General features: G+C 51.9%; 1 protein-coding gene across 4 annotated transcripts in view; it reads left to right on the plus strand.

Annotated features, from left to right (window-relative positions):
- LOC123515176 (nuclear hormone receptor E75-like) overlaps window positions 1-18497 on the plus strand; it is a 341788-nt gene extending 323291 nt beyond the window's left edge. For all 4 annotated transcript variants that reach the window (XM_045273684.1, XM_045273685.1, XM_045273686.1 and 1 more), the window contains exons 3-5: window positions 2772-2916; window positions 11175-11413; window positions 15901-18497. In XM_045273684.1, the coding sequence (XP_045129619.1) occupies window positions 2772-2916; window positions 11175-11413; window positions 15901-17745 (2229 nt within the window). In that variant the 3' untranslated portion in view covers window positions 17746-18497. The remainder of the gene's footprint in view (window positions 1-2771; window positions 2917-11174; window positions 11414-15900) is intronic.
- The last annotated feature ends 433 nt before the right edge of the window (window positions 18498-18930 follow it).

An 18930-nucleotide genomic window follows, 5' to 3' on the forward strand; every position in this document is an offset into this window, starting at 1 on the left:
GCGGGAAGAAGAGCAGCGTCACGCCTCCCGCCTTCCTTCCTCTGGGCGCCCCAAGGAAGGATAGCGAACCGAGGGAGGGCTGTAGCGGGACTCTAGGGTCGTTGGCTCCTGCGCGATGTAGTTAGTTAACCATGTCCTTTTGTCCTCTCCATGCCAGTGCACACACACATACACACACACACACACACACACACACACACACACACACACACACACACACACACACACACACACACACACAATACATGCACACACGAGCCTTGTTTAGTGACTCACGCTTCGCTGATCATAACGTCAGAAGGTTACTGAGAGAGAGAGAGAGAGAGAGAGAGAGAAAGCCAAATGAAATAGGAAATAACCGAAGACAGCTTAAGGGGAAATGAATACAGGGAAAGTACGGAAATGGAGGAAAAAGAAGATAGAAATGTGACGCATGTGAATTGCACGATACATTGTTTGAAGGAAAATCCGTGAATAAATTTATTGATAAAAAGAACAAATAAGAGAAGAAAAAAAGAAAGCAGCGTCTGGTCTGACTTCCGTTGCTTCTTTGAGTCTTCGCCGTGGACTTTCCCGTCTTCTCCGCTGCTGAATTGCGTAAGGGTTTCCAGAAGCCTCTGGGGTCGTGGCGGGGTGCGGGGGTGCGGGCGGTGGTGCTGGTGGTGGAGGACGAGGACGACGACCCAGGAAACATCGGCAACTCGTCCCGCTACGCCCACCCTCGCCCCCACCCTCCCTCAAGCCCACCCACATCTCCACCAACCCCATCTCACTCACTAACACCCCCCTCTCCCGCTCTCCTCCCCATTCTCCATTACACCTATCAGTAACGCTTGCCTCCCCCTTTCCTCCTCCTCCTCCTCCTCCTCCTCTTGCTGCAGTCCCGTACTGCTTGAACTCTATATATTTTCCACGTGTGCTTTTGGTTTGCGTGCAATTTCTCATTCTCATTTCTTTTCCTCCTTTCGCTTTCCTTGGTTCTGTTTCATTTTTTTTTCTTCTTCTTTTTACTGAGTTTCTTTTTTCCCTCTCTTAACCCTTGCTGGTTGTAGGTTTGGGGTTACATCACGGAGAGGGGTGAGAGGGACTTGGGAGAAGGAGTGGGATATGGTTGGGGATGGAAGGGAAAGAGGAAAGGAGAGTAATGGTTTTAGGAAAGGGGACACTGACCTCGACAGGTAAGGTTTAAAAGGCATTAATAACGGCAGGTGTTTTGCTCCCCTCTTCTCTCCCCTACTTTTCACCCTCCTCCTCCTCCTCCTCCTCCTCCTCCTCCTCCTCCTCCTCCTCCTCCTCCTCCTCCTCCTCCTCCTCCTCCGTCATGGTGGATGGTGCCCTTGACCGGAGAGAGCGGTCTCCTTCCCCTCCTTCTCTCCCTCCCTCTCACCTCTACCTGCGTCTTTCTCGTTAGCGTCTCTATCACGAACGTCCTCTGTGTGTTGTCTGTGGGAGGCCGGCAAGAGGGTATTTACTTCGCCTTCAAAGAATATTAATCCTTGCTTGGTAGAAAGAAAGAAAGAGAGAAAAAACACTAGTGAGATGGAGGGCGAGTTTAGGGGGTGGGATGGAGGAAGGAGTTGTAGGAGGTGGCGGGAAAGGAGTAGTGGGAGAGGAGGCCAGGCGTGATAGGAAGGGAGGGGGCGCAGCGAAGCTGGATGGTGTGAGCCGCGTGGCCGCCTGTCATTGGTTTGTTCTTACGGTACCGAGATGTGTGTATGTCTGTGTATGTAAGGCTGCTCTGCTCTTCCGACCGTGGCTTGTGACGCACCGATGAGGGAGGAACAGGAGGAGGAGGAGGAGGAGAAGAAGGAAAGAAGAGGTGACGCATACATGAGGAAGAAAGAGGAGTAGGAGAAGAGAGCCATTTGGAAAACCTGCGTTGTGACATTTCCTTGTTCGCATTGCACATAGTAATAATCATACACTACCAAATTGCTCATCTACTATTCTCTTTATCCATTTCTACTTTACTTGAGTTTTTCGTCTTTCCGCTGAACTCTTGTTAGCCGCGTACTCACAATACCTGCACCCAGCCAGACGTTCTCCATCATCACACTTGACAGTCTCCCTCCCTTAAGGTTCCTCTTTCTCCAATATCCTATAATCTCCCCTACTCGTACCCCTCCCTCGCCTCGCCCTGCTCCGCCTCTCCACCACCCCAGCCTCCCCTACACTGCCGCATTAGAACCGAAAGCTCGCTCCCCACAACGGGTTTTATGCGTCATGGCATTCGGGGAAATCTCTTCGGTGCTGAGAACTCGACGCGCGCCTCAAGTTCACGGTCAGGAGTGCACACACGCGCGCTCTCTTCTTCCAGCTTCTTGGGGATGGCATTTCCAGGAGGAAGTGAGGTTGCTAGGTGTATAAAGGAGGAGACTGCCCTCAGCATTCTGTTCCGTGCTGTCCGTGGCTGGGAGAACATGAACCACGCGGTACTGCTCCCTCAGCATGTACTGTAGGAGAGGAGAGTGAGGGAGAGAAAGAAAGAAAGGTTGTCAAAAATTTACATGCCTTGTCACTCGTGGCCTTACTGTGTTTCCTCAAGGTGTTCATTGTGAGAAGTGTCTCCTGGAACACAAACGACGATACGTGAGGTAAACTAAGTAAATGACTTGAGGCTGAACAAGAAGTTTCTGTCTCTTGGAATATAATGCATTACAAGTGTGAACAGCAGGGAGAGTTTCAAGGTTAGGAATGCTTTCAAGTGTTTTTCTCATTTCTTAGAGTGTTATGTTACTAAAGTCGCGTTTCTCTCTTTTCTTTGTTTGCAGGGATTTTTCCGTCGCAGCATCCAGCAGAAGATCCAGTACCGCCCCTGCACCAAGAACCAGCAGTGCTCCATCCTCCGAATCAACCGGAACCGATGCCAGTACTGCCGCCTCAAGAAGTGCATCGCCGTCGGCATGTCTCGAGATGGTGAGTGTTCCCTTCCTCTTGACTCTGTCCGTTATCATCCACTTCACACCGACCAGGTATTTGCTACTCATAACTCTTCTCTCTCTCTCTCTCTCTCTCTCTCTCTCTCTCTCTCTCTCTCTCTCTCTCTCTCTCTCTCTCTCTCTCTCTCTCTCTCTCTCTCTCTCTCTCTCTCTCTCTCTCTCTCTCTCTCTCTCTCTCTCTCTCTCTCTCTCTCTCTCTCTCTCTCTCTCTCTCACTTATCCATACAACATGCGCCTCTGTTGTCATGGCTCAAGTAGGGCAACGTGTCTTTGTCGGGTCAACAGAGAAGTCCGGACCAATGCCCTCTGCCTCTTGGCTCCTCGGTGTGCTATGAGGCTTTGTCCTCGCCTCCCGGGTCAGCGTGGTGCCCGTTACTCCGCTTCGTAGCTGGGAGAGGAGATCAGGGCCGGAGGGGCGGAGGGAGAGTGGAAGGGAGAGTCGTGGAGCGGGAGGGAGCGCTGATGTAGGGCAATGAAGGCGCCAGAGAACAAGGCCTTGACTCCTGCAGCAGCTCTTAGCGGGAGGAGGTAGAGGAGGGGAAGGAGGAGGTGGTGGTGGTGGTGGTGGTGGTGGTGGTGGAAGAGCTACCCACACTGGCTTTCCCACCCTCACCGCTCTGTCTCCTCCATGTCATGGCGCAAACTCGGCCGCGCGTGAGATGGAAACATTATTCAAGAAGTAAAGGGAAAAATGCGCTGCTGCAAATGATGAATCTAGGCTGAGCTTTTACGCTCTGAAAATTTTTACGCTTTCAAAATTTCACGCCAGAACAACAAATTACCAACCCCGTATCGCAAGCCGCCGCTGAAGAATGGCCTGGAATTGTTTGCTTAGGGTTAGGTCACGGCGGGGCATTAGTTCCAGTGAATGCTTTTCGCGCCAGCCAAGGTCACCCCTCGGCACCGGACAAGACCGGGTCCCGCAAATCGTAGGCACATAACTGGCCTGGAAGACACGCGGAGGGGATGGAAGAGGAGGCTGTGGGTGGGGAGATGTGGAGTTGGGTGGGGGTGGTAAAGGTGACCGTGGCCAGGCGTGGTGGGTGGGTGGGGCGGGGGAGGAAGAGGAGGGAGAGGAGCAGCTCACCGCGGCGCCCACGGCTACACATCCCGCTGCCCTGTGTCCGTATGACCCCAGAGGTCACGCCCTTGTTATTGATGCTACTACTGCTGCTTTCCACTTTTTTCTCAAGCGCCGGGAGAGAAGGAGAGGGAGGGGGACGGCAGTTCGTGGTTGAGACTCGTTAACTCCCGGTAGACGATGAAGTGATGGGAGGCTGTGGACAAAGAACCACCACGTAGCAAGACAATGACATCCAGGAACTAACTGTAGCTCAGGTCAGGCTCCGGTGACCTTTCGACCCACATGCGCCTGGGAGTGCTGTGACCCGATATGCGCCTTTTATTCTCGCGTGACCTCCTATCACCACCACAAAGAACCTGCCGCTAATCTCTGTTACTTACTGCTCGCGAATATATAAGAAAGAGGGAAAAGTGTGAGAATGGGAGTGAGTGAGGTCAGGACGAGGGATGTGAGGGAGGGAAGCAGGGAAGCGCGGCGAGAAGTGGTGGGACGACCTTACCAAGCTGGACGACATTCCCCACGTGTGAATTTGTATAGTCTCTCTCTCTCTCTCTCTCTCTCTCTCTCTCTCTCAACAAAAGAGGTTTGCGTGCTTGTTACTATATAATTACACATTTATGTGAGAGTGAGTGCATTCCTTCGCCTCACACACATAAGCATCGCCACGCTGAGGGCTCATGGCGAGGACATCACTACTGTTTCTGGCCCTTTTGACTTCCAGTGAGGGTACCCCACACGCGTCCGATCACTCTCTTAGGTGACCCAACCAACAGTGCCACAGTTGACCCAAATAACGGGGCACACGCGGGTGAGGGGTGGTGTCTAAGTGAGGCGGGGCGAAGGGGCAGGAAAGGGGTACTGGGGCGACCCCGCAGGGTGAACGACCCGCCTGCCCCTCCAGCTCATTCCCTGCTCCTTCTCTCCTCCCTGTGGCCCCGACACAGAGTGATCCAAAACTACCACAGGATAAGCCCACTCGATCCATGGCCCTTAAGAGGCACTCGTGGCGGATGACGGAAGGCGGGAGGAGGAGGAGGAGAAGGAGGAGGAGGAGGAGGAAGAGCAAGAGTAGGCGGTGGTGGTGGTGGCACTGACGAAATCTCTCTCTCCATAATTCATCCGGGTCTTCATAATGATGCTGCATGTCTCTGTCTGTCCTGGATTGCTGTCAGATGCGTGAAGTGTGAAGCAACATTGGAAGCTGAGGAGGGCTAACGATGTGGGGAGCAGTTCGGAGAAGGGAAGGGGAAGCTGGTGGCAGTTGGTTGCACACAAGCCTTCGTCAGTAAAGATGCTGTTACTCCAACGTGAGAGGATCGTTCAGGTCTCGCTCTCGTGGGACTTGGCGGCGCGTGATGTTTCTTCCTCCGGGATATCAGGCAAGGAGGAAGAGGAGGAGGAGGAGGTGGAGGCGAGGCAGGGAAGAGCGAGATGGAGGGAGAGGGAGGGAGACGGTGAGAGTAACGGACTTGCCTCCACATATGAGTAGTCTCCCAGCTTTATGACATCTCTCCATCAGGGCTCCACCTCGCCTCCTGAAGCCCTACCACCTGCTGCATACCTGACACTGGCGGGGAGGGTAGGGGGGGTGGGGTGTATGGGCGCGAATGAGTAAGGCGGTGGACGGGATGAGTAAGTGAGTGGCTGGCGAGGTTGTGAGTCACTGCCCGACTCTGACCTAAAGATGTTGAGTGACACGCACGTACGAACACACACACATACACGCCCACACGCTCTCTCTCTCTCTCTCTCTCTCTCTCTCTCTCTCTCTCTCTCTCCTCCTCCTCCTCCTCCTCCTGCTCTTCCTTTCTGTCTTTCTTTCCCTCTCTCTTTAATTTCACACTCGTACTTATTCTTTAAGATCTATTGAGAGAAAGACAGAAAAGAAGAAGCAGAAGGTCATCACTGATTACTCAACAAACTCTCACCCAACCAGAGAGAGAGAGAGAGAGAGAGAGAGAGGTGGCAGCAGCAGCAGCGCGGAGGGAGGGAAGGTCAGACGCCAAGCTCCGTGAAGCATAAAGTAGGAAGTAAAGTCGTCAAGTGATCACGAGACAAGTCTCCGGAAAATCTCCACCACTCTTTGGCTCTCCCTCCTCTCCTCTCTCGCTCGCTCTTGCTCTACCTCCTCTCCTCTCCTTTCTTCTCTTTTCTCTCTCTCTCTCTCTCTCTCTCTCTCTCTCTCTCTCTCTCTCTCTCTCTCTCTCTCACACACACACTTCTCTCTGCTTACATTTCCCGGAGCAACACCACCTCTCACTCATTATCGCGGGGGAGGAGTGGGCAGATTGTGAGTGTACCGTAGGGGGGTGGTGGGAGGGAGAGGGGCGAGGGGAAGGCTGGTTCCAGGACGCGCCAAAGACATACAGTAAAAGCCGTGTACCGTGCTCGTTCCCCTCGGCTGCCTGCTACCGGTCGCTGCGTGGCTGCTGCTGCTGCTAGTTGTAGCGGGAGAGGCGCCCTCAGCCAAGCCACCAGCATCACACCACCGCTACTACTGTTTTTACTATTACTACTACTACTACTACTACTACCACTCTAAATCAGCTTGTGTTTCCCTACCACCCACTCTACGCTACTACTACTACTACTACTACTACTACTACTACTACTACTACTACTACTACTACTACTACTACCACTGCTGCTACTACTGTTACTACAAGCACATTAATGATGGCTTAATGTTGATAATGAAAAGAATAATTTACTGTTAGTATTATACTGATACTATTTGAAAATTTTTGTTACAATAGTACAATAGTAGTAGTAGTAGTAGTAGCACTAGTAGTGGTGGTGGTGGTCGTGGTAATAGTAGTAGTAGAAATAATGCGCATCATACATCGCCATGCGCCTCCTGTCCGCGTGGATCATATGCAATGGTTTGCTTTGTATCGAAGTAAAAAAAAATGAAAAAACACGATGATGTCAAGTGTAAGGCATCACACAAGAAAAGTGTGTGTGTGTGTGTGTGTGTGTGTGTGTGTGTGTGTGTGTGTGCAGCAGGAGTGTGCGCCAGAGAGGTGTGAGTCGGAGTGACATTAGGGCGAGGAAAGTGTTGGTCTGGGAAGCGTTATAGCCCTTATAGCCCGGCCTCAGCTGGGGCCCGCGGCTGACCTACTTGTGGCGTGAGTTGACGCCGGTGACGTCACACGGTAGGAAAGTGAAGGTACGGGTGGATGACCTGACGGTGCTCGGCCCCCAGTATCGCCGCCCCTTTCGTCGCGGCTGCACGAAGCACCTCCTTGACGCTGACAGGCCTCAACGTAAAGTCACGCTGTGTGGATTTAATACCACAGCATAACCACAACCACAGCATACAACTTGTGGCGAGGCTTTCTGATCCTCGCGCTGATCGTCCGCTGTGTGATTGCAACAGTTGTCCCCTCGTGGTAGTGCTTACTGACTGAAAGACAGGCAGCAGTGTTGGTCTCACCAACCTTCATTACTGCCTCTGCCAGCAGTGTCTCAGAAGGACGTGAGGAGCACATTTGAGAAGGAGACAAAGAAATCCTGGGATATTGTCCCTGGCTCTTGTATTTCCTTTTTATTCTCGGAGGCATTGAAGGATTGCGCTATTGGAATAAGTTGCTCCGTAGCCTCCTGAAAGAAACACTAATACATTGTTTGTAAGTGCACCGAGAACCCCGAGCACCACGTGACGGGGAAAGTGCATCATCTCATCACCTGGTCGCCTTCCACAATGTGCTGTGGAGCCTGGTAGTGCAAGACTCATGTTGCTGCCAGACTGGTGGTGCTTACAGGCACTCAATACTCTTAGTGCAGACAAAATGGTTCAGCTTCCCATCCCGACATCCCGCAAGACTGGTAAGTGTATGTGTTTGTCATAAATCGCCTATGTTTTGTTCTTATGCTGATGTTTTATATGTCAGCGGACTTCTGCCATTAAGATTTACAGTATATTTCAGCTAGATTTTGTTATATCGTCTGTAATCGTGTGAGGCGTGAAAGGTACCCAAAGCATTCCATTTGTTCAGTCAGGCGGCCGTTGAACTGTTGCGTAACACCTCAACACAGGCCCGGGTTATGTGCTCCACCCGTAGAGTTCAGTGGCACTTTCTTCCCCGCCCGCAACTCCCGCAACTCCCCCCACCAGTCAGTGACGTAGCTTGCCTGAGGGGGCACGTGTTTCTCTCTCTCTCTCTCTCTCTCTCTCTCTCTCTCTCTCTCCCACACGCACACACACACACACACACACACACACACACACACACACACACACACACACACACACACACATCAGTAAGTGAGTTTGATGGTTCATGTACTCCCTCGGTACACTATTGATCTCTTCACGTGATAAAGGCTCAGCACACCCTAACCTGATGTTTAGGCTGTGTCATGTTCCTGTATGATAAAGAGCCACCCCAAGTAGGAACCACGAGCGGTATAAGGGAGAGTTCTTAATCTCACAGCAGCGAATATAAGTATGCAAGAAATAGGAAAGTTTAGAGAAGTGGTCTTCCCACTGCTTTGTTAGGTGCGAGGAGAGCAAGATGAGGAGGGATGGTACACTGCAGCCTCGCTCTTATTTTCCCATTTTCTGTGTAGCGGAGAAGGATGGGGGAGGAGGAGGGAGGAGGATAGAAGGGTAGCAGCGTGGCCATGTGTCTGCACGGGAAATGCCAGGGCCGAGAATGCATCACGATAACAAGCTAGTTCCTTGAGCCTCATCCCCCTTGCCCCCCACGGGGTGGCCAGGCCGAAGGGTACACTGCTGTCCCTGTCACGCCGCGCCCTTCACAGCCTCGAGCCACGCATAGACTTGTTACCCAGTTAAAAGCTAAAATGTTGGCAAGCTAGCGTTTGGTAACTTGTATTAGCAGTAACAACGGAAAGTAAAATTGCTTGTAATTCATGATTGATTAAATTCAAATAATTTTGATTGTTACTTCATTAACAAGCAGTTCAGCAGGACCATGCTTCCTTTGTGCCACTGCTCAGGTAATACAGTTTTGGCTTTAGGCTTCCCTCCAACACAAAGCGTATGTCTGGCCCTACCGAGAGTTGCCTCCCTCACCCCGACCCCTTGTTCCCAGAGTTCAGAGACCCCTTAACGATCGCGCCAGTCGTGTTTTAGTTGAGGGGAGCGCGGGAAGGGAGGGCCTGAGGCAGCAAGGGGAGACTGAGGACAGGGAGCACGAGGTATACCAAGGTTCACTGGTGAGGGTGAGAGGCAGGAAGAGAGAAGGGAGTTGTGGAGGTTTTGCACACTTTCTTCTCTCGCTCAGTACATGTACTCAGTGGAGGGCGTTGAAGTTGTTCCTTTGATGTAGAAAGGTTAGCTGGATGTCAGCACCAGTATGACTGATGGAATGAAAGTTGAGTTTTCCTTTTTGGCATGAAAGTGAAGTTACTTCGGGATCTCGGGTTGTCTTGTGGCATCCCATGCTGCAGCGGCTATGGGTGCAGCACACGCGGAAGTACGGCCGCTACCTGCATCGAGTCGCACTTCCCATTTCCGGTGTTGGCGTTCAGAGGAAGGCGTAGGTTTGAAGGTGACCACCGATAAGGCCACAGCCAAGGCAGACGCGTGCAGCGCAGCAAGCTAACACAGAGTTTCGACCTTATTGCCGTCAAGGTTAATCTAGGATCCCTTGCTTCTTCTAGCGCTTTCTTCTCAAGCATGTTGAATACTAGGGTAATTCTGGCGAGGCAGCAGGTGCCAGTGAATGTGGCAAGTGCCTCTTGTGCTAATATGTCATGCAGTCGATAATGACAATGAAAGCGAGTGGTGGTTGTAGTAAGAGTGAGTGTGGCGGGGTGGTGTGCAGAGCGGGTGAAAGTCGTATGCGCGGGGTTGCGGCGGCGGTGAGGTGGCCTGGGTGGCGTTTGGGGGGCTGGCGGGAGCGACCCGGCCAACCAAGCCCGTACTCGCACGCTCCCAGTCGCTCACTGAACGAGCTCGAGACCGGAGGAGGAGTAGCGAACGCTCTCTCTCTCCCATTCTCTCACACGCACCCTACACCGTTGGATGTTTATATAGCCAGCGACGCCTCACCTGGAATAGCACATACTAGTGGAGTTTCAGTGACTTACGGTGTTACTCCAAAGCTGTTAACAGTGATCAAGCCTGTGATACTTGTGAGAATTTGAGTGATCTTTGGTGCATCAAGGCTTGTGTTTGTGGCGGTAGTGTTGCTGCTGCCTAGTGCATTGCTGCCTTTGTGACAGTCTACCAACACAAATGAAAATGCCGGAAGAAGATTTGCCAATATTGAAGGGATTATTACAACATGGCGTGGCGCCACATTATATGAGTAAGTGTCGACTTGTTATTTGTGAGGTGAACTTGTGCACTTAGTGTACATAGTGAATGAGTGAGTCGGGAGGGACACTGGGCGGGCATGTGGCGTGAAGACCGACGCTAGTCACGCGGTATACGATCGATTGAAAGGGGAGCCAGGCATTTTAGATCAATATAGGTAGTAATGAGTGTGGATGTGGTGGAGCACTCCACGGTGACTTTGGCTGCGGGGGAGCGACTTGTCCCCAACAGGGGTGGAGTATGTAGATTACTGGTTTTGGGAGTTCGTTCATCTTGTTGACAGAACAAAGGCAGAACAAGGTGTGTAGAGTGCATTGGCATTGTTTATTTGAGATAAATGTTCAGTGTTTGGGTGGTAGGACAGGAAATGTTGAGCCACGTGTGGAGGTGCGGGTCGTCGGCCGATTGTAGTGAGGGGAGGTGGATGGTGGGAGGGGACGAGCCCGCCTCCCGCTTCTCCCGCGCTCATCACTTCACCTAGCTCACGTTACCAACATTTTATTTCATTCCATCCTACATATTGCATTTCCATCTCAAGTCAACCGCGCGGTGCACGTGCAGTGACACCCGAGCGGAGGGAGCTGCTTCACCGTTCTACTTAGCAGTGATGTGGCTTCATCTCGCACCTGGGTCGGGGGAGCGCTCCATTAATTTATTTGTGAAGGGGACATTGGCTTAGCACGGCCCTTCATCTGAGGTTGAGGGGTGTGCTTAAGAAGTGTTATGTGGTGTGCGTTTTATCTGGTTATTGAATTATGGTTCATGTTTTTACCTTACCAAAGTAAACTGTAAAGACAGAAAACTCCGCTTTCATTTCACTGAAGGTCTCGTGTACTAAATTTCGCCTTTCTCTCTTCCACAGCCGTGCGCTTCGGCCGCGTGCCTAAGCGGGAGAAGGCCAAGATTCTGGCCGCCATGCAGAGTGTGAACGCCAGGTCGCAGGAGAAGGCAGTGCTGGCCGAGCTTGAAGATAACACTCGAGTCACCGCTGCCATCATCCGCGCCCACATGGACACCTGTGACTTCACCCGCGACAAAGTGGCACCCATGCTGCAGCAGGCTCGCGCTCACCCATCCTACACCCAGTGCCCGCCAACACTGGTAAGTGTCTCCTATTCATTGCTTAGTCTTGTTTAATAGTTAGTCGGGAAATCAGGAAGCTTAGCTATCTTGAGCTACTATATTATTTCATGGGGAAAAAATAAGGATGAGACAGGTTTGAGACATACATGAAAACGAGACAGTATGGGACTAGGCTGAGTGCATAGAAGCAGTAAGATACACCGGATATTGCTTGATTCACGCTTGCTGTGGGGGTCGAGGAAAATGTGTTACTGGATAGAGGATAACACGGACTAGTTTAGAAGGCAGTTCTCATGTTCTCACGGCAATATGTTTGCCATGCCTGTGAACATTTTTACAGGAAACGTCAAAGCAAGATATGAAAGGGCTCTTGAGCTGATGCAACGGCTACTTGAGAGGGGGTGGTCAGGAAGGATATCGGGTATTAAATGACAGGTTTATCACGAGTTTAAGAGTTTAAGCTAATTGATATAAATCATATATTTTGGTCATAAAACATTGCGTGGTGAGGTGGGCTAACTGCCTCACCTGACAACCAGCGGGGCGGCGAGGCGCTGGCCCATCTCGTCCGCACTGGGGGTTCCCAAGGTCAGAGGAGTTCAAGTTCACGGGCTCTTATCTTCAGGAAGCCGCTGCCACCATGCGATAACCACTGATACTAACGCCAGCACTGAGCCCTGTCCTCCTTGGCTCCAATAGAGCTTCGAGACTTTGCTGTCACACACGTCACTCTGTAGGAGGCGTGGGGAGCAGTAATGGAAGGGACAAGAATGATGGCTGTGGCAGGGGAAAGTGACACTCCCTCTTGTGACTTGTCTTAATGTGTTGACGAGTTGCGTGTTAGGGCTCAGCGGTCAGCCAAGGTCGCGGCAGGGGTAGAGAAGGGGAGAGGAGGCAGGGTGTGCCGGGCCAACACAGCAGCACGCGGGGGAGCGGGATGTTGCTGCGGTGGGGACGCACAACAGCCCTGATTAGCCTGGATACATCAACGCCATGTGTCATTTGCAAGATGAAACTACGAGTCATCCAGTCCTCGCGTCTCTCCTTTTTTCTTCCTCCAGCTGCTGACGTAATACATCCTCCCCATTCTGTCTACCTTCCCCTGTCGTGATCCTCTCCCCCACTTCCAAAACCCCCTATCATCCCTCCTCGCCTCCTGCTTACATAACCCGCCTGGTGTGGCTCCGCGCGGTAGATCCCGTCCATTGATGCTTCACCTCTGTGCCACCAGCTGCTACACAGGTCTGCACAGGGTGAATGGCTCGATCCGACACACACACACACACACACACACACACACTTTGATGCACACTCATCGGACCGGTCTGATGGCAACTATTGAATTTGCTCAGTTGACGTCACACGGGGGCGTGGTGAGGGGGGAGAGGACGCTTCAGCAGAGAAGCTGTTTTCCATCCTCTCGCTGATCATTCCGTTTTCTCCTGGGAACTCACGCTTTATGTTGAATTGGTTTAAGCCATTAAGTTTTTTTTTTTTATTTTAGATTTTTCTTTTGTTTTTTTTTCTAAGTGAGTAAGCACTTTCAATTACTTTCATTGGTTATGTTGCCAACACGAAAGGTCAGCGAGGCTTGGCTGGGATGACAGCCGGGACGCGACACGCTCTCACCGGAAATACCGGAGAAAGGATAAGCGCGGGTGTGTGCGTGCGCGCGTGCTCCCGTAGCCTGACGTGACGTCACTCATAACCTTGGACTGGGTCGCGTAGAGGGCGTACCGGGATCACTCTTCTCCCTCAAAGTCTCCTGAAACTGCCTTAGTTCCCTTGACGCGTCTTTCGCCCGTAGTCTTCCTTATGACAAACTTGGCCCAGTCACGTCACTGTCGTGGCCGTGGCAAAGAACGAATTGCTGCCAGAATTCTAGATAAACACTGACTGTGTTCCTGGGCAAGAGTCAGGGATTGCGTGAGACTCCCTGAATTAGCAGATGCACGTCGGAAACACCCAAGGTTGCATAGCCTGTGGCGCCTCGAGTCTTGTGGTCGCCGAGATGGTTGGCTGGCCGGCAGGCGGCTTGGCTGCCTCCCTGTCTGCGCAACTGTCGTTAAACATCTGGTGAGGGTTCACAAGGACAGTGTCAGGGACGCGTGGTCGGTCATAGGCTAAGGGACAAAGATGGGGTCATAGGGATGGCTGCGAAAAATAAACGAAAAAGGGACAGTAACTTTTTCAAGGTCAGGAACGAGGCGATTATTTATTGAATATATTTAGGAAAGACAGGCGTAGAGATTTTGCGAAATACATGATTCTGTCGTATAAGTATTTTTAGAGGATGGAAGTCGGGTTGAGTGCATCTACCTTCATCATGAAGCTCATTAAGGCTGACCTTCCCATCCTCTCCTGTCTGCCGGCCCGCCGGTGGGGCAGCTTCTGGCGGGCGATGGCTGTGTCATACACCAGCACAAAGGCCAACATGGCGCGGTTACTTCTTTGTGTGTAACCCTTTCCCCGCCAAGCACATTAAGCCTTAATTTTGATATCTGTGTGTTCATGGGCTTTTCCGAGGAGCTGCATCCAGGTATCACGTGTCAGCGGTCATGTCCCGGCTTTCGAGTACTATTGCCACGTATCTAGCACGGAGATATTGATCGGACGCCAGCCAGGTCTCCACTCGTGCGGCTGAGAAGGAAAGAGAGGACGGGAATTTCCTGTGATGCCTGCAGAACCGCCCGACAGATGCCCAGACGTCTTTTGCCTCGTTATTAAACAACCATTCTCTGTACGAGGGCGACGTAGAACTTTCAGTGGCGTCTTCTTTAGACACGTGGCATGCATCATAATGAATAACTTTAATGACGCCTTAGATCACAGAAGCGTTCTCGACTTTGTATTGCATTGGTCGGGCAACTGAAGCAGTGACGCGTTTGGCAGCCAGCAGAGGGTAGATTGCGGGGGGTGAGGCGATTCCAGGTGTTGGTCCTGCGGGGAGACTGAATGGGACCGCCAGCTGAAGGCCAGGACAAAGTGAGGCTGACGCAAGGGTCGGCGGCGTGGTCGATTCTGGGGGCTGGGTTTGCCCAGAACCTCGCTACTAAGTATAAGCAAACCTGTAGGTTTAATGTGTTGCCTATCCCTCCTCTCATCTTTGTTGATGCAGGTCGGAGGAGACTGAGAAGCGAGCAAGTCACGTACGAAAGCGAACACATAGCATGTTGCTACATTTGAAGATGGACACGATGTGTATTTAATTTCAAACTTCGGCCTTGGTGCGCCCGCCCGCTCTGTCAAGGTCACTAAGCCCGCCAAATATACCGGCCAAACAAGCAGCCACGCTGCCAACCAGTCATCCAGCACACCAACCGCACCGTCCTTCCCCTCCTGGCACGTGACGAGAAAACAACTCAGAGAAGTTGCTGGTAAACCATTTAAGAGGCGTGGTGTCATCGTTCACTTAAAGAAGGATGGGGTAGAAAGTGTTTCCTTTTCATAATTAGACTGTTTTAAGCTGTTGTTTACCTCTTCGTATATAGTTCATCCCACACTTCCACTGCGCTTTCGCGTCCCAGACAGTGAAATGTCTTGGACATGATACTCCAGATGTCAGACGAGCCGCAATTTCCTCCCCCTCCTCCTCCTGCATTCAGGCCAGGCATGGATAGAAACATCCTTAGATCCTAGTCTACAGGAGGACAAAGATGACCTCTAAGAACACCAGACTTGGCGATGTCTGGAGCTCAATAATCACAAATGGTGATGATAAAAAGACTTCGGGAAGTGAAGCTCTAAAGCTGCTCAGGCACTGCATGTGAATCAGTCCAGGACATAGGATAAAAAATGGATTACTTCATTGTTTTATTAAATTCCTTCCTCTTCTTGGCCACTTAAATATTCTGATAGCAGCTCAAGGCGGCTCTTGAGTTTATAAATTGTTTACACGACTTATTAACGAGGTGATGATGTCCTCAGCCGGGCTCCGCCTCTCGGGGTGGCTGGGGCTGTTCCCTCGAGGGTTATCGGAGGTTGTTTGAAGGTCGGACGTAACACTGGGTTATCAGAGGACACGTGAAGGACATCCGCAAACAGCGCCTGGCTGCGGAGACTGGACGCTGTCTGGGCAGAGGCTTGCCCTTGAAAAGGGTGAAGGAGGATGGGTCTAGACCCAGTCGATCATTGTGCTGCGTTTAACTCTCGAGGAGGAGCAGGCGCGGGCCAGGCACCACACAGTGTTGACAGGATAAAACAAGATTGCAAGTCATGAATCACTTGTATAGCTTCCTCCATAGTAGGTTATGACATTGGGTTGCAGGACAAATTAGGACGTTTTGGGAAGGGCGTGAGGAGCAGAATTAGAAGAACAGCTAGGATGCGAAAGCAGGCGATATGTAACCATACGCCACCAAGCTGTGTCTCATTTATTATCGTTATATATAATGGGTGCTTCAGTGGATACTTTAGCCTCGTTAGGGATTTTATGGTTTGCATTATATTGCCACAGTATAGCGAGTATGTTCAGCATCTAACCATTGTTTTCTTGTCTTCCACAGGCGTGCCCACTGAACCCTCGGCCAGTGCCCCTCCACGGCCAACAGGAACTTGTACAGGACTTCAGCGAGCGCTTCTCCCCAGCCATCCGTGGTGTCGTGGAGTTCGCCAAGCGCTTGCCTGGGTTCCAACAACTGCCGCAGGAGGATCAGGTCACGCTGCTCAAGGCGGGAGTGTTCGAGGTGCTGCTGGTGCGCCTGGCAGCCATGTTTGACGCCCGCACCAACACCATGCTGTGCCTCAATGGGCAGCTGCTGCGTCGCGAGGCTCTGCACACATCAGTCAACGCACGCTTCCTCGTGGATTCCATGTTTGACTTTGCTGAGCGCCTGAACAGCCTGTGCCTCAGCGATGCCGAACTTGCACTCTTCTGCGCAGTAGTGGTTCTGGCATACGACAGACCAGGGCTTCGCAACGCTGATCTTGTGGACCGCGTGCAGAGGCATCTCGTGAACTGCCTTCAGGCCGTGGTCTCTAAGCACCACCCAGAGAACCCCAACCTGCATCATGAGCTGTTGGCCAAGATCCCAGACCTGCGCACACTCAACACTCTCCACTCTGAGAAGTTACTCAAGTACAAGATGACAGAGCACACAGCAGCCACAGCAGGACCCTGGGACGACTCAAGGTCCTCTTGGAGCATGGAACAGGAGAGCAGCGTGGGCTCCCCCTCCTCCTCCTGCGCTGCAGATGAGGCTATGCGCTCACCAGTCTCCTGCTCTGAGTCCATCTACTCTGGAGAGTCTGCAAGCTCCGGCGAGTCCATATGTGGCAGCGAAGTGTCGGGCTACACTGAGCTACGCCCTCCTTTCCCGCTGGTTCGCCGGCGTCATGACAATTCAGAGGGCGCTTCCTCCGGAGACGAGGCTACAGAGTCTCCTCTTAAATGCCCTTTCAGCAAAAGAAAATCCGACAGTCCAGACGATTCAGGCATTGAGAGCGGAACAGACCGCAGTGATAAACTCTCTTCGCCATCAGTCTGTTCATCTCCACGCTCATCCATTGACGAGAAGAGTGAGGAAGACCGCGAGGAAGACATGTCTGTGCTGCGCCGCGCTCTGCAGGCTCCCCCGATCATCAACACTGACCTGCTCATGGAAGAGGCTTACAAGCCGCACAAGAAGTTCCGCGCTCTGCGGCGAGAGGAGGAGCCTCACTCCTCCCAGCCCACTCCCTCCCTGTTGGCTCAGACCCTGGCCCAGCCTCCACAGAGCTCCTCCTCCCTCTCCGCCACCCACTCCACCCTGGCCTCCACTCTTTGCAGTCCCAGCTTGGCTGCTTCACACTCCACACTTGCCAGGACTCTGCTTGAAGGCTCAAAGATCTCGGAGGACACCATGCGTCGCGCTGACCTCCTGCACTCCATGATCATGCGCAATGAGGTCCGGGAACGGTTACCATCGGGGTCCCGAGTATCACCAGCCCCATACTACGTCCCACAGCCAGCCATGGATCGCCTTCAGCTTCCAGTTTCATCATGGTCCTGCCCATCCTCGCGAGGCGGCAGCAGTAGCAGCGGCAGTATGAGTCCTCTGCAGCCCGCCGTCACTGCCCAGCCGCGTGTCCATCTTCTCACAACACCCACACCCTCACGCAACTACGAGCCAAGGATGTCCACCACACCAATGGGTCTCGGAGCGCAGCCTTCCCCCTCGCCAGACGCATCCGCACCATCGCCGTCTCAGGGCATGGAGGTTCATCCGTCTGGCATGGGCGCTCAGCCTCACCAGAGAACGACTTCGTCGCCCATGGTTGAACTTCAGGTCGATATTGCCGACTCGCAGCCGCTCAACCTTTCCAAAAAGACGCCGCCCCCAACCCCCCAGGAATTTATCTTGGAAGCGTAATGCATGGTTGGGCAGCGCTTACCCGAGTACAAAGCCACTGTGTGGCCCGATATTCTCACTCTCAGGCGGACTGATGGAAGATAGAGCGAGCAGCAGAAGAAGCGGCGGCAACCAGAGAGACAGAGAAGCCCTGACGTAAAATGGAAGCGCGCGAGAAGCCGCCGCGGTGTGCGAGAGGGTCCTGGAGCACGCGGTGACGTGGCGCCCAACTCGGCACCGGTGATGGAAGGAGAATCGGCGCCGCCTGCTCCCGATCCGCCCGCACAGGAGCACGACGTGTACAGGGGGCGGGCGTCAGTCTAAACCCGCCCGCAATTCGGGCCGCCTCAGGTGGCCGCAGAAACTGGCTGCCCGCCCCGCCCAGCTTGTGAGGCGGGAGGCACAAGTCCCCGCCGGGCGAGAGCCTAGTGATGTACCTAGTTCAGTATTCATCGCCTCATGCTGCCTCACCCTCATGAGTCTCACCCTTGTGGACCAGAGTCACCCTCATTTCTCATTACTCGCTCATCACTCATTGCTAGATCTCGATGTCATTATTATTATTTAGCCGTGTCTGGCGAACTGTTTGTTATGCCGTCATCTTTATTATTATTGTCAATATTATTATTGCCATTGCATCATGCTAGTTCTTACTGTAATCTTATGAAGATAAGTTTGTCATAACAAATAGTTCCACCGTGTGCTTGTATGTACATTTTTGTAATATTTGGGAGTTCAAATTTTGAGTCTTAAAAATAAATGTGCAAAGAAAAGTACAATCTATTCTTTACCAGTGTGTCTGAGCTACTGAGAGGGAGGTAAAGGGGTGGCTGGACGTCACACTGGGGAAGGGAAAGGGAGACTGATGGAGACCAGCACTGAAGGAGGAGGTCCACACCGCACCGAAGGAGGGAAGCCACACGAACACAGACAAGCCGATATTCAGTATTCTATCTGTGAAAGTGAAATAATAATTTCAATAATGATAATCAAAGACAATGATCTACTGTTGCTACTAGCACTATTGATACTACAACCACTACAACTAATAATGGTGATAATAATAATGATAATAACTAATAATAATAATAATATAAATAATAATAGCAATAATAATAATAATAATAATAATGATAATAATAATAATAATAATAATAATAATAATAATAGCGATAATAATAATAATGATACTGCTCAAAATAGCAT

Source organism: Portunus trituberculatus, chromosome 38, assembly GCF_017591435.1.
Source record: "Portunus trituberculatus isolate SZX2019 chromosome 38, ASM1759143v1, whole genome shotgun sequence".
NCBI lineage: Eukaryota > Metazoa > Arthropoda > Malacostraca > Decapoda > Portunidae > Portunus > Portunus trituberculatus.